The 15747-nt window shown below is 37.4% G+C and overlaps 1 protein-coding gene and 1 pseudogene across 2 annotated transcripts; both read right to left on the bottom strand.

Moving 5' to 3' along the window:
• Positions 1-229: 229 nt before the first annotated feature.
• Positions 230-8950, bottom strand: LOC137742927 (serine acetyltransferase 1, chloroplastic pseudogene; annotated as a pseudogene).
• Positions 8951-9093: 143 nt separating this feature from the next.
• On the bottom strand, positions 9094-11739 carry LOC137742696 (small ribosomal subunit protein uS10c). 2 transcript variants are annotated; one of them, XR_015953755.1, is made up of 5 exons: positions 11424-11738; positions 11136-11195; positions 9712-10044; positions 9416-9478; positions 9094-9290 (listed from the first exon to the last, which is right to left on the bottom strand). XR_015953755.1 is itself a non-coding variant. In XM_088680618.1 (5 exons), exons 1-3 carry the CDS (start codon positions 11649-11651, stop codon positions 9733-9735), a joined length of 600 nt encoding a protein of 199 aa, XP_088536744.1. In that variant the 5' UTR covers positions 11652-11739; the 3' UTR covers positions 9094-9290; positions 9416-9434; positions 9712-9732. The 2 variants fall into 2 exon arrangements, 1 of the variants encoding a protein (XP_088536744.1); XM_088680618.1 differs by having other exon boundaries at positions 9416-9434; positions 11424-11739.
• Between the last annotated feature and the right edge of the window lie 4008 nt (positions 11740-15747).

The raw sequence follows: 15747 nt of genomic DNA, 5'->3' as shown, positions 1-15747 counted from the left end.
CAAAAATAAAAAAAATAAAAAAATAAATGATTATTAACTGGATCTTAAAATGGGAGTGCAATTGAGTTCACTCGGCCCATGATACATTCCCCTATGGTCTATTATTTCCCTCTGGTTGATAAGTGGCAAAGAAAGTCCCCTATGGTCTATTATTTCCCTCTGGTTGATAAGTGGCAAAGAAAGACCCGCGCGAAGCTACATGATTGAAAACCATACAAAAAATTTATAATCAATATTGGCCAACCCTGACACTCCCTAACACATTGGCCCCTGCCCCTATTACCACTCCATCGCCAATCTTTGGGTGCCTGTCCCCCCACTCCTTCCCTGTCCCTCCCAAAGTCACATTATGCAGAATCGACACGTTGTTTCCGATCACTACCATTTCGCCTATCACTACTCCGGTAGCATGATCGAGCAATATCCCACGTCCGAACTTGGACCCGGATGGATATCCAATGCAAACTGATGTATATTTAAACTAACCTAAATAATAGATTAATTTAAACCAAATTAAACTCCCAAGATCACGAATCAATTGTAGAAATATATGCAAATACGAGGTCGATCCTGCAGAGATTGCTTTAACACCAATTTAACCGATTCGTAATGCTAGAATTAATTAAACAAACAAAGGATAGGTAGAAAAAGAAAAGATAATTAATTAAAATCACAAACGACACAAGAAAACCTAAGGTTATGAATTCACCAATAACAATCCTACTTACTTATCCTAGAGCCAACTACTATCCAATAAAATGCCAACGTTAAAGGTTGTTCTTTCTAATGTATGAATTAATCCGTGGTCAGGCATCAACTCTTGTATCTCTACATGATAATTATATCATATTGGTTAGGCATACAATTAAACACATAAAAACCCATTGAGCGTAGAAGAATCATGTCAACCAAGTAGAACTAGCTTGATATTGGTCATCCTCACTAGTTTGTCTACTCTTCTTAATCTTAGTTCCAATAAACCTAATTGATTCGTCATCCTCATAGATTTATCTAAATATCTAGATGCAAAATTCCTTAAAGTGATCAGTCATTAGAAATCCGAATCTAGAATAAAATACCCACAAAGATAAAGAATATAACATGGCATATAATCAGATAATAATTAACAAAATACTTCGCAAATATTCATGTCATGGCTTCATCATCAACCTTAGAAAATAACTTAGTTACACATGGAAATAAAGATAAAAGAAAGATAGAACCCAGAGTCCATGGCAAAGCACGTCCCTAAGCTCTTCTTCACAAATTACAGAAATGGTGAATGGTGTAGTGGTGTGGGTGATATGGGTTATGCGGGGTTTTTTTTGGAGAGAGCTTAGGGTACCTTATGTATACTAGAAAAAACTCTAAAAGGTCTGAGAGAAACTCTCCTAAATAAAACAAACTCCTAAACAATTAATGACACAAACTAGGAAAGAATCCTTCATGGCTTGGGAAACACGTAATTTGTCTTGCACGCCAATTTTGGGGTCGATTTATATTTTGGAAAATTCTGTAAAAAATATAGGAAACGTAGTTTTATCTTTTATCTTTCCAGGCATATATCACATGCCACTAGGAAAAATCAGGAAAGCCTCCAAATCTTTATTCTCCCATAGCTGCGCAATTCTAACAAGAAACAACTTCTATGGGATTGATTTGTAAAACTGGACTGAATGACTCCATGGAAAATTATGAAATTCGGACACAACGAGCTTTAGCCTATTAGCTACTTTTCCAATTGGCCTTGCATCAAAACTCCTCCAGAAAGTCGAATTATCACCAAAAATGTCCTGCGTGCGTAGAATGGTTGAAACTGAGAAAAGGAAAGTAATGAGGCTCTTTTGTAATCAATTCCTTAACAAAACTTAGGGATAATTAATATGAAAATATGGTAAATAATGCACCTATCAAATACCTCCAAACTTAGCTTTTGCTAGTACTCGAGCAAAACAAAAATAAAAGACAATGAGGAAAACACTAGACCTTCCATCAATTAGCCTCAAAGCAATCTAGAGAGGATCACCGAACTTTAAAGAATTAAACACCTTGCAAAATAGAATTAACCAAACCTTACACAACATTCTTAAGCATAATGACTAACATAACCAATATCAATACAACTTACTCAACCTGGATAGGTATATGCAAACCAAAGCTTCCACTTCAAGTCCTCCACCATGGATATCACTCAGAAGGAAATCACACATTAAAAAATGGCAAAGTGTTTCACTCAAATCATGATAAGCAATATAAAACCCCATAAGCTTGCTCTTCATATCAACTCTCCATTAATGTAAGTCAATGCAACACCAAAGATCAAAAGGTCATTACAAGGGTTGTAATGATAGGCTAAGGTATGAGCTATCAAAGAAAGGATAGGGAAACACTAGAACTTAAGAAATACCAGGATATCTTCATTATGTAATTCAGTCAGTCCTCTTTTGAAACTTGAACTTCAATTATTGTCGTCCAGGACTCATGATGTAGGGATGGAACAAATTCAAACTTTTATTTCCCAACTTCTTTGATATATTTTTCTTTTTTCATTTTTCATTTTTCTTTTTTTCTTTTTTTCCTTTTTTTTCTGGAAATAATCATAAAATAAAGATAATACGACACATGGTACCTCGATACACGCCACTTCTTTATTGTAGAACCCAACCTTTATCTTCCTTGATGTCCACTTGGTATCTCCAAAGCTATAGGATATGGTTAATATAGGTTAAATCGGTAAAGGGTGAATGTGGGTAATGAAAGAAAAGGCTAAGTGTTTGGCTTCAAAAGGGTAACTAGGGATAATATAATATAAAAGGTTGGTTAGAAAGGCTCAAGCGATCCAAATATGGCTAAAATCATCTCCCTAATGTTGCATGACTTAGGATTTCGCCTCAAGAGATATTGAAGCAAGTTCTAGAGAATGATAATGCTATCATGAAACTCACAAGAAAGAATATGCAATAGGCTAAAAATCTCACAAAGGTTCAATAAGTTTTCACTTAAAATCCACATATAATTCTCTAAGTAAGAGATAATTAATAGTACTAATATTGGTTATTTGTATAAAATAAACTTGAGAATGATCATGTAAGAATCTGATTAACCATATCAAGCAACTGAAATTTCACATAAGAAGAACTAATTCAAATAAGTTTGTGACCTAGAAGAGAGCAAATTATTATCATTGACTTATGGAAGGTGTTTGGGCCCAAAATATCTTGGGCAGGACGAGCAGTCATATGTGTTCGGCCCAAGGTAATAACAGATGCTATGGGCCGGATAATAAAACCCGGGCCAGCTGGCAGGGTCAGCCGAATCCTATCTCAAGAGGTCCAGATAAATAGGAAGGATTGAGGAAATCCTGGTGCGACCAGGATTCTCGACCAGCAAGAAATAAAGCCTCAAAGGGAGGAAGATTCAGAATCCCAGTGGGAGTAGGTTTGTTCGAACCAGAATCGAAATGAGACAAGGACTCCCAATCCAAATCAGAGGAGGTTTCAAGGAATGGGGTACTATAAATACACGAGATCATGCAACATTCAGGGGACCTTCAACTCAGCATACAATTGCCCTGCGCAAAACCTCTCAATCACCTTGAGATTTTTCCTTTTCTTTTTCCTGCCGACACACCTTCAGTTTGGATAAACAGCACTGTGGAAGCAACCGGCGAGCACCTTCAGTTTGGATAAACAGCACTGCTGCCGCAGAATCAGCCGACCAAGAAGCATCTTCAGTTTGGATAAACAGCACTGCGTCGAGGCCGACCGATTATCCATCCAAGTCTCGGTCGAGGAAGGTTTTCGAACCTTTGTTGGCAGAGGTCACCTTACTAAGCTTTCTCGGCATAGTTAGGTGTTACGAATTACATTGCTCGGCGTACTGGTTGCCGAGTGGTTTTATGATTGGATACTCACAGGTGAGTTTCAGGGTTCGGCATTCCGACGGCCGAACTACGTTTACCATCAAGACATATATCACGTTCGAGTACCTGTGCCCATACACCTTGGTCTCGATTCGACGTGCTTATACTCTCACGAATATAATCACAGTGACCGAATCGGGCTCGGACGATTTGTGAACTCCGCAGAAGTAGCAGCCTTGTCTTCAGGCTGTAGAACCCAGAGACCGAGAGTGTTCCTTCCTCGATCGCAATCGCAAGTTAAAAGAAGTCAGCAACGCGCTCAAAGCTACATCAACAGATTTTACTCCTCGGCCAGGCTCGGCCGACGAGTTGGCACGCCCCGCATTCGACCGAAGGACGTAGTTAGCTTATTAGTTACTCGGCCTGCGCGCCACGTAGGTTTTGTAATTTTTAGGATCAACAGAAGGTCAAACTCAAAGGAACGACTCAAGAAAAATCAAAAAATTTTAAATTTTTTTTATGGATTTTTATGACATTAAGACTTAAATAGAAGAACGGAAAAATAGAACAAAGAACTACAAAGAAATATGCTAACATAAATTGCAAACAATGAGTTGCAAATATGACAGTACCATAGCCAGTTTTGACCTTTAGACAAAAGATTTGATCATAACTTTTGAAAGAAAAATCCGATTTTCATGGTCTTTATATGGCTGGAAAGAAGACAAAAATTTGAAGAACACAGCGCAGACAAAATGTTCAAATTCCTTTCCAATTAAAACAGTTTTACGCAAACATAGACAATATGAACACTAAACAAAAATAGAACACAGTAACAGAGATTGAGATCCTCCCCCAAAGTTGAATCAAACATTGTCCTCTATGTGTAGAACAAAGAAAACAAAACAAACAACACAATTAAAGAGAAGGTGGAAAAACTTCCCTAGATTTTTCATAGGAGTATGAATGAGCAACGTTGAAGCGTGATGCGAATCGCCAATAATGAATTCCCCCAAACTTGAATCTTGGATAACCCATGTTCCTGCAAAACAAGAAAGAAATTAAAAACTTATTCCAAAAAACAAAATGAAAAACTACACAAACAAATGAAAAATTTGGAAAACTTGGGTTGCCTCCCAAGAAGCGTTGCTTTATAGTCATGAGCTAGACTATGCCGAAATTAAGTGAAGGATGGTGGATCATTGAAATGAGGAACCACTCCATGCATATTCCTCTTGTTCCTTTTCTTCCACCTTGTAGCTTTGAAATTTGCTGTTGATATAAGGCAATGAGGCACTGCATATTTTTGGTTCTTAATTTCAAAGCTTGAGACTTCTTTCTCTTCTTCATTTTTTTTCATTGTCTCTTCCACCATATCCTGGCCATCGGAATGAAAGTGAGTTGAGCATGCATAACTTCAATTTTTGGTTCAATTCCAATCTCTTCCATAATTTGAGTAGTGGATTTCAAAGGGATCATTAAAATTCAGCACCTTGTCAACAATTTGAATTTCTTCATAAAGTGACTTCTCGTTGGTAGTGATTTGACTAGTCAAATCATGCAGATGGTCTTCCAACATTGAATGCTCTTCCTTCTCTTCATCTACAGCTAATTCACTCAATTCGTTGTTGAAGTCCTCCTCACTTCTCAATGTGGTGTAGGCACTATCTTTTTCATGGAATGCATCTCGCTCAATCGGATTAGATTTGGATTCATTTGGAAATATTTCTATGTCTCCTTCACTCAATATCGTAGCAATTTGACCAACTTGCTTCTCCAAATTTGTGATTGCTTGGGCATTTGCTTCCTCCTCTTGTTGGAGAGTTTGATATCCTTGAGTGAGAATTTGATGTCCTTGAGTGAGAATTTGTAAAAGTTCAGTGGTTGTTTGTTGATACTGCATATTAGCTTGAACCATCAGTACAAAAGCTTCTTCTCTTGGGTTCCATGGGTGTGGCTTCTTGTAAAAACTCTAAGAATTGAGCACTAAAAGGCCAATGTTCCGTTGGAAATTGTTGATATGCCATCTCTTTCCTCCTACAAGAAACAAGTCGAAAAGTAAAAAGACTAACAACTTAAAAAGAAACCAAAAATAATAACAACTACCGTAAAAAAAATATTAAAAGAGGAATGGAAAGTAAACCTAATGACTAACAGGAAATTATGGAGAAAGGAATCCCACAAACAAAAGGAATTTCAAAACTAAACACTTGCGGCAAATTTTTATTTTTATTTTTTGTCTTCTATTTTCTTATTTTATTTTATTTTTTTTGAAACAAAACAGAAAAATAAGTGAACACTAAGAAAAAATAAACCAAAGAAGTCCTATTCCTCTAATAACTCACGGAGTACAACACAACCAAAACAAAAACTCCAATTAGCTAAAGGACTTCAACTAAGAATTGAATAAGACAGAAAGAAGACTACCGGTTATATAACAGAAAATAGAAAGAAAGAAAAATAAAATCATTACACAAATAAAAATAGAAAACGAAAAATAAAATTTAGTAAACGCAATCAACAAGCCAAATTGGGATAAATGGGCAAACCCCATGCAATGGCGCCAAAAAGTTAAATATATATTTAAACTAACCTAAATAATAGATTAATTCAAACCAAATTAAACTTGCAAGCGCATGAATCAATTGTAGAAATATATGCAAATATGAGGTCGATTCCACAAGGATTGCTTTAACACCAATTTAACCGATTAATTATGCTAGACTTAATTAAACAAACAAATGATAGATTGAATCGAATAATTGATTAAGACTATAATTAACAAGAAAAAGAAAAGAAAATTAATTAAAATCATACGACACAAGAAAACCTAAGGTTATGAATTCACCAATAACAATCCTATTTACTTTTACTAGAGCCAACTACTATCTAATTACAATGCCAATGTTAAAGGTTGTTCGGTATGAATTAATCCATGGTCAGACATCAACTCTTGTATCTCTACATGATAATTATATCATATTGGTTAGACACACAATTAAAAACATAAAAACCCATTAAGTGTGGAAGAATCATGTCAACCAAGTAGGACTAGTTTGATATTGGTCATCCTCACTAGTTTGTATACTCTTCTTAATCTTAGTTGCAATAAACCTAATTGATTGGTCATCCTCATAGATTTATCTAAATATCTAGATGCAAAATTCCTAAAAGTGATTAGTCATTAGAAATCCGAATCTAGAATAAAATACCCACAAAGATTAAGAATATAACATGACATATAATCAAATAATAATTAACAAAGTACTTCATAAATATTCATGTCATGGCTTCATCATAAACCTTAAAAAATAACTTAGTTACACATAAATAAAAATAAAAGAAACACAGAACCCGGAGTCCATGGCAAAGCACGTCCCTAAGCTCAAAGATGGTGAATGGTGTAGTGGTGTGTGTGATATGGGTTATGCGGGGCTTTTTTAGAGAGAGCTTAAGGTACCTTATTTATACTAGAAAAACTCTAAAAGGTCTGGGAGAAACTCTCCTAAATAAAACAAACTCCTAAACAATTTGTTGAGAGTTGTCCCACATCGGTGAGAGACAAGATTTGTTATGTGCTTATATGGTCTTGGGTTACTCCCCATATTGCCAATTGGTTTTATGGTGGAACCTCAATTTCATCATGGTATCAGAGCAAGTTGTCCTTGTGTGAAGCCAAACGGCCACACGTGCTCCACGTCACCCAGTTGTTGTCCACATGTAGGCTTGAAAATCCGCAACATGTGCGGGGGCGTGTTGAGAGTTGTCCCACATCGGTGAGGGACAAGGTTTGCTATGTGCTTATATGGTCGTCTTGGGCTACTCTCCATATTGCCAATTGGTTTTATGCTGGAACCTCAATTTCATCACAATTAATGACACAAATTAGGAAAGAATCCTTCTTTGCTTGGGAAACAACTTATGCGGGATTGATTTGTAAAACTGGAATGAATGACTCCATGGAAAATTATGAAATTCAGACACAACGAGCTTCGACCTCTTAGCTTCCTTCTCCAATTGGCCTTGCATCAAAACTCCTCCAGAAAGTCAAATTATCACCAAAAATGTCCTGCGTGCACAAAATGGCTGAAACTGATAAAAGGAAGGTAACAAGGCTCTTTTGTAATCAATTCCTTAACAAGAATTAGAGATAATTAATATGAAAATATGGTAAATAATGCACCTATCACAAACACCTCAGACAGCCTATTTTGGATCAACAGTGCCCGGGCTTTCCATAGCTTATGTGCAACCCTATGTGCTTTCACATGCAAGGAACCCTTCGTAGTTCAAGAAACAGTGCACATAAGTTGTGCATGCTGGGCCTCTTTCGCTGCCTTCAAATCTTCTTTGAGGGCTTCCACAAATTCTTGATCTTCGTTAAGAATGCCGACAAAAATCTCATCGAAGGTATGCACAAGCGCGTCGGATTGCTCGGTTTAATCGCAAGGTGCTGCGCCAGTGCGCTTTCTAAATTGAAGTAAAATAATAGCTAGACAAGATCGGTTCTTGTTTAACAACCGTACAGGTTTCCGCTCTCATTTTCGACCATATATAATCTCTCTTCGCATCTTCTTTGTCATGAGTACGGAATTTCTCGTGGTTTCGGTGAGTAGGTTTTGGAACAAGATCTGTTGAACAGGGTCTGTAACAATTCAAGTGCTTCGTAACGGAATTGTTGAGACAGGATTGATCTGAGACTGAAATATGGCTTCGACCGGGTTGGGACGGCGTTCTTGAATTGCCGGCAGAGGCGACCAATATCTTGTATGCTTTGCAAGGATTTTCGAGGTTAACGGTTGCAAAGACAGATGAACTAACACAAGTAGCAGACACCGAAGAGGGAAAGGAGAGAGGCATTGTAACATGAGATGTCTCATGAAACTATACTTGGAATGGAAATCGATATCAAAAATATAGGACAGAGAAACGGGTTACGGGTGAACCCGGGAAAAGGATTCTTGGGAATTGGATGTAAAAGCCATGTATATTCTTCAACTCCAAATGGCATTTTACCTCTCACTACTAAAACAAGGAAGTAGGAAAAAGAAAGTACAAAAACAACCAAAACAATTTGGCCTGTAAGTTTGGATTAGGGTGACCAAATTTGTCCAAATTTTCCAGGAGCAACTGCAAAAATGGCATATAAACAACAGAATTTCTCCGCAGTTTACCAAGAAAGTGAAATGACGCCGAGAACATGTAGAATAACAAAAATGATGCACAAGGCGGAATTAATATGGTAATGACATTGCATGTTTAGGAAGTTCATACAATTCTAACATGACTACCTCAAAGAGAAGAAATATGTAACTACAAGGATATGAAAGACAAACTCTTTATCTCTATTCTTCAACTGGTATCCAAGGCCAGAAGTTTCCGGTTTTCTCAATGTAATGGGTATGCAGATCCTTCTGTTTAACTTCAACTGATACACAAAACAGAAGAATTACAGGAACGGGTCAAATGCATTCGATAAATGTAATCCTGCAGTCATTCACCCTCTACAAAATGAACGTGAACCATTGTATTCTCTTTCGGATTATCGGATACCTGTTCTTGGAAGCTTGACCTGAAACAGGTCATGTGAACCATTAATACCCCCCAAAGCTTGACCTGAAATAGATTACGTGAAAACAATGAATTAAAAAACCATCCGCCATTAGAAAAAAAAAAAAACGTGAATGAAAATGCATGACGAAAACACATGAAAGAGCTATTCATCAACTTATAAGCACCAGCATTACCAATTAAAGCACTTAATCTCTGTAAAACAAATTTTACTCTAACATGAGAAATGATAATAGTAGTACAAGGAAGCAAAACTTCAGAGGCCGGGAAAAATTTACCTAAGCTACTGCACCGCTTCTTCACAATTTGACCTCCACATCAACTCCAGCAGGAAGGTCAAGTTGCATCAAGGAATCTATTGTTTGTGCAGTTGGGTAAAGAATATCAATGAGGCGTTGGTGGGTACGAATCTCAAAATGAAACCTGGCGTCCTTGTGGACATGGGGTGACTTGAGAACACAGTAGATTCGCTTTTTGGTCGGTAAGGGTACAGGGCCCATTGTTTTTGCATTCGTGTTCCTTGCAGCATCCATGATCTGCTTGCAGGAATCTTCTATCAAAGGCACAAAGTAAGACCTCAATTTAATTCTGATTTTCTGCTTGGGTGAGGCCTGAAAACAGAAGCACCTTTAGATAATCAGAATAAATGCGAAGCTGTTAAAAAAGCGAAGGAACAATTTAATTTATGAAAAGTGTGTTTAAATTAGACCTTTCTTCTATATTTTTAACAATTAAAATATGATTAGAAAAATCAGAACAGCACTGTCAGAAGTCTTCTAGCTGGTCCTCACCACTTAGTTACTCTCTACCACTCCAAACTGTCATACATGAGTAAAAATTCATCCTAGCCAAATAGCCCCAAGCCATGATCGAATCGACATGCTCATCCTATCTGTAGGGAATCGAATATGGGAATCTGTCTGCAACTAGCCAAAATTCTTAGCATGTTGGAGGCTGTTGAAGGTTAAGAATAAGTAAATGTCCCTCCAAAATCTAACTGTTTTTTTTACTTTTAAGTTAAACAGAAGCATCTGCATACCCATTATACTATGCAATTACTCATTACTTAAAGAGGTCCATCCCCGGGTCAGGATTAACTCAGAGTTATAAGAAATACAACAAAGCTCTACTACATATAATGGCACAGTTGACAAGAAGATTTTGGAGAAGATCATTGCATATACAGACCTGAAGCGTAACCAATACTCAAAAGCTCAACCCGGAACTAATGCACAAACTAGGCGATACTAGACAACAAGAAAAGCATAGACCACTCTAACAAAAGATCAAGGTAAAATCACATGATTGGGTGTTTGACATATATTACCAGCAGTTTGATTTTTCTTTACTAAGCATTTCACAACACAGTATTTCGAGAACATTAGCTCTCCAAATATTCTTTTATGGAAGCACACTTGGGCTGATACCCCTCGATTACATACTAAAGGATTTAGCACCAAGCTTCTTACTTGATATCGATACGCATATTCGAAAAGACTATCCAATAGGAGAAGATTCAAACATGAATTTAAATATTACACCGAAACTCAACTAAGGAAAGGAATATGTTCCCACCTCAGTTAACTTGGAAATCCTTAATACGCCGTACTTAAATTAAATTGCCAAAAACTAATCTAAATAAAATAGAAAGATAGAGCAATCAATTTCCCCAGTTCAAATTATAAGAATATTGAAATTCCACCTTATCTCCATCTCCACCAATACTGAGTGATGAAGTGCTTGGGGTCTCAGAACTTCCAACCTAAAACACACATAGATAATCAACAATTAAGAAATGGTAAATAAATTCACACAAAGATCAAAATAACTCACTACTCCAAGAAAACCCAACATTTTAAAACAACAAACAAAATAAATTAGGGAAAATTATTCTCCTTTCCCCACATATTGTCAGCAACCAAACAAAGCATTATCAAATTGCAAATTAAAAGAACACGAAAATAAGAAGAAATGGGAAAGAAAATTAAACCTCAAGGGTTTCTGGAGGTGGGACGAGGGTTTCTGGGGACTCGAGGACTTCGGGAGCAGCATAAACCCTAGTGGATGACTGTGAGGGTCTTAAAGCTCTGAGCTTTAAGGCACTGTTGGCCGAGGGCAAAGAGAAAGAAGAGAACTGTGGCTTGGAAGTCGGAGATGCAGAAGATTTGGAGGGCGGAAGAGAAGGGATTAGGATTGTAGACATTGAAGAAACTGCCATTGAAATGGAACTTGGTTACTCTCTCTTTCTCCCACCGGGGAAAGAAGGGCTCTGTTTTGCTCACTCCCAGTCTGCCTGTAGATTGTACAATTATCCTTTTTTTTTTTTTTTTTTTTTTTTTTTGGTAATGTAGTTTGGGCTGGCTATAGATTGGGAGTCCAAGCCCACTTGTATTGTATGTGGGATTGGGCCGCATACTCAAATACATCATTGGTGTTTTGTGAAATAAACTACATACATAACTAAGAAATTGGAGAAACAATGGATTTTCTACTTTTATTGTAAGCTAAAGCACCACCTTTTTTTTTTTTTTTTAACTAAGAAATTGGAGAAACAATGGATTTTCTACTTTTATTGTAAGCTAAAGCACCACCTTAGGTGGCTAGAAAATGGTTGTCCGCAAACCCGCTGATTGAAGGTGGGAGGAGTGTCGGTCACCATTAGTTCGGTAAGGAGTTAAAAAAACGAGGAGGTAGCGTATAAAGGGTATGGGTGTGCACCACGACAGAAAGTGAGAGAGAGGGAGAGAGTTGGGAGGTGGCTATGACACCCTAAAATGATTTGGCTCCAAAACCTACCCATTCATTTCTTTTTATACATATATATATATATATATATATTATATTTTGCAAAACAATATTATCTACACTAAGAGGGTAGGGAAGTGAGCTAAGTCTCACAATGGACTAGCAATAATATGATTCAAATTTGTCTTTAGCGAGAATCAAATCTAAGACCTCTCACTTACAAGTGAAGACGAATATCACTAGACCACAGTACTAAGTGGGTATTTTGGTAATGTTAGCAATGCGAAATAAGAATCTCTGTCCAGAGATTAAAAAAATGGTTGTACAAAGAACCACTGTGATTAATTTGAAGAACGTTAAGGTTCCACCATAAAATTAATTGTTGATATGAGGAATAACCCAACTACTTATAAGTGCATGCATAGCTCTTTCTTTTTTCTATGTGGAATTCATATCTCTACATGCCCCTCACGTGTGGCGAATTTCAAGCCTATCGTGAGAACAATGCATTTCCGATGACGTGGAGCAAGTGTGACCGTTGAGCTTCATATATAGGATAACTTTGCTTTTATATCATTAAAAAGTTTGAAGTTCGAGCAAGATGATCGAGCAAGACATCCATAACGGTCCAACTATCTTATATAAATTCTACTCAAAACATGGGGGCTAAAGAAAATATTGAAAATTCAATATTCCACAACCAAAAAGCCAGATGTGTATATAACTCAAAGTAACTTTCCTGTAACAACTGTATAAATAAAGATGTCACAATATTACAAGCACGGTTGAGATAGCAGAGCTCAATTCTCTCATGTATGCTCTCTTGCTCTCTTTGTAACTCACTCATATTCCATCAAGTATCCAAGGAGTCCCTGATCAGTACTTGTGACCCTTGTTAGTTGGTCTGCTGTGTAGTTCTATGTTCAAGGCTTATTATTTGGTTGTTATATTAATCATCTAACTATAGAACAATGAAATTTGGTATCAAAGTCAACTTTATTATTATAATCTCAAAATATATCGAGGACGAAAGCCATTAACATTTATGATATATTGCACTCCAATGACCGACCCTAGAGGGGTATTTTTTTTATGATAGTCATATAAAGTCATCTTTAATTAGTGTTTTGGTGTTGAGAAAGATGAAATTCTCTCATCTTCTCTAAGTTAAAATTGGCCACCATAGTGAGAGAATGCTAGCACCTACCTCCCTCTAGTGTTATCTCATAATCATTCTGTTCGGGCAGGAATTTCACTGGGAAAGGTCCTTGGCTCGAGCATATAGCTCCCTGTGGAGTTGACACTTTGGTTGACTGACGGGCTCTCGCACGCTTGTCAGGCTGCAAGAAGAGGACAGAGTTAGTTCTGAAAAGTGCCTTTTGTCGGGCCTTAGATGTAGGCCGCGAGGCTCACAATCCAAACTAAGTGCTGATGTGTGCCACTGCCATCTCTATATGGCAGATGTAGAATGAGTGTATTTAAGCCGATTACTTGCGCCCCAAGTTATTCTGATTTCTCATCATCAAAGGATTGTCATGGATGGGTTAAGTCCACATTAAGTTCTTTTCTATGCCTTGAGATCAAGGACTTTTGTTTATTTTGTATGCTTTTAAAGGGGAGGGGTTCATATCTGATCAAGGCATCGGTTTCATTTACTTTTACGATAGTAAAAGTACTAATTGAACCGGATCTGAGAGTTAATAGAACTTTGGATCATCAGAAGATCGAAAATGACTTGCATATATACTGAGGGATACATTATAACACCAGATCTATTAATGGAAAGGCAAAAACAAAGAGAGTTGGGCAAGATTTCACCTTGTCGAGCAAGGTTAAAGAGTCTTGCAATCTCTTTTCTTTGCAATTACAAAGGGTTGAGTAATAGAGAGGGATGAGGGGTAAACGAGTTTACACAAGAGAATCAATACTACAATAATTGGGGAAGGTAGCAGAGCTTTTACATAGACAAAAGATGTCTTTCTATAGGAAATCTAAGGTTGAAAAGGTGCAAAATCTAGACAAAGTGCAGCTTTCTGAGTATTTGCTTGACTAAGAGATAAGTTGTATGTTTGTTTGTTTGATTGGTTGAGTGTCCTTGTCTCTAGGCCTTCTTTCTCCTTTTATAGACAAATTAACCCAACTGTGCTGTTTCTGTTCTTGCCCGAAAGTAACTGAAGGGTAATGAATCATCAGCATTTTTACATGTTCTGCCATCCAAAAGTACTTTTGGGACGGAAGTAGGTGGATTTCCATCAGTTGTCACTTCTCTTATAAGCACCTAGTCTTTGCATTTAATCGGGGTCGTCATTTTGTCTTAAGATGGATGACCTGGGCTTGACTCTAGGCTTCGGGCAGACCTTTTTTATTGAGCTTATTTGGGCTTCCTTCCCTTTGAAGCCCAAAGTTTAAATATTAACCCAAACAATGCCCCATTCAATCGTTGTTAAGCCTGAAACCCGAGGCGCTAATGATGATTGAACGACCTTGTCACGCCTTCTCTTAATACGCGCACCATTTAATGCAGTTAGTGTTTATCAGAGTCTTTTACACTAACCCACGATATTTGTCCTTAATCATCAGCTCTTTATATAATTTTCTTAATCCTTTATCAGTCTTTTAATGTAGTTAGTGTTTATCAGAGTCCTCAAAACCTTTCTTGTTTGTTTCTAGCTTTCTTTTCAAATCTTCTTATTTCCCTCCAAGTTTAATTAATGGCCCCAAAAGCTGTTCAAAACCGATCTTCTTATGAATCTGGCGAGGGTATTGCCACTCTGCGCCGTTTACTCAATGCCCTTCATCGCCTTCGGCCCGGCCTGCATTCTGAATTTTTCTTTGAAGAAGGTGAGGTGCACTTATTGGGACCTGCATGGACTTCTCAGGTTCCAAGTGTAGTAGAAACTAACATGCCCAGGGATAATTGGTTCACCCCTAACCCATTCACGGCAAAGTTAAGCATTTCTTCATCTAAGTGGTCACAATATCGTCGTGGTTTTCCTCTGATGAACGACCCGGCTTGGGTTCAGTGGATAAACAAACTTGAGCCAATTTTTAAAAGGAAGTGGATGAACAATGGCATTTATGAGTTGATAATGTTTTCGAAGACTACCATTATCGCTAAACCTGAATTACTCACCACCGTTCTTCTTTTCTGGAATTCGGGCACCAACACCTTCGATTTCAAGATGGGCCATATGTCTCCGACAATTCTAGATATGGCACAAGTCTTCGGGCTACGACCTTTGGGTAGAATCGTGGATGTGACTCATGATTGGCCCTCCATTCTCGTCCGATTGCTGAGAGTTCAGGTACATGATTAGGCCATCCCCCTTTTCAGTTAGAATATAACTCTACAACCTTCAAAAGTTATAGGACATCTTTCAAAGGTTTTATCCATTTTGTGAAGAACAACTTTGGTGCAGGTTCTTCTAATGCCAACTTAGATCAAGAGCACATGTACTTCCTTCTATATTGGCTTAACAAGCATGCATTGATGCTAGATTTATACGCACACAAATTATACCCTATTTGTGACAATTGTAGTAATGATGTAAGTAGGGATCGTTCTAACC

The sequence above is a fragment of the Pyrus communis genome, chromosome 11 (assembly GCF_041283825.1).
Source record: "Pyrus communis isolate YQ-2024b chromosome 11, ASM4128382v1, whole genome shotgun sequence".
Taxonomy (NCBI): Eukaryota; Viridiplantae; Streptophyta; class Magnoliopsida; order Rosales; family Rosaceae; genus Pyrus; species Pyrus communis.
Note: the sequence above shows the minus strand (reverse complement) of the source record. Positions and strands in the feature narration are given on the sequence as shown.

Bases quoted from the DNA above. Each gene is read 5' to 3' on its own strand.
- LOC137742696 (XM_088680618.1), bottom strand. From the start codon at position 11,651: ATGGCAGTTTCTTCAATGTCTACAATCCTAATCCCTTCTCTTCCGCCC. The intron at 11,196-11,423 runs GTTTAATTTTCT...TGTGTGTTTTAG, and splicing joins CACCTCCAGAAACCCTTGAG to GTTGGAAGTTCTGAGACCCC. The intron at 10,045-11,135 runs GTGGAATTTCAA...TTCTGTTTTCAG, and splicing joins TTGGTGGAGATGGAGATAAG to GCCTCACCCAAGCAGAAAAT.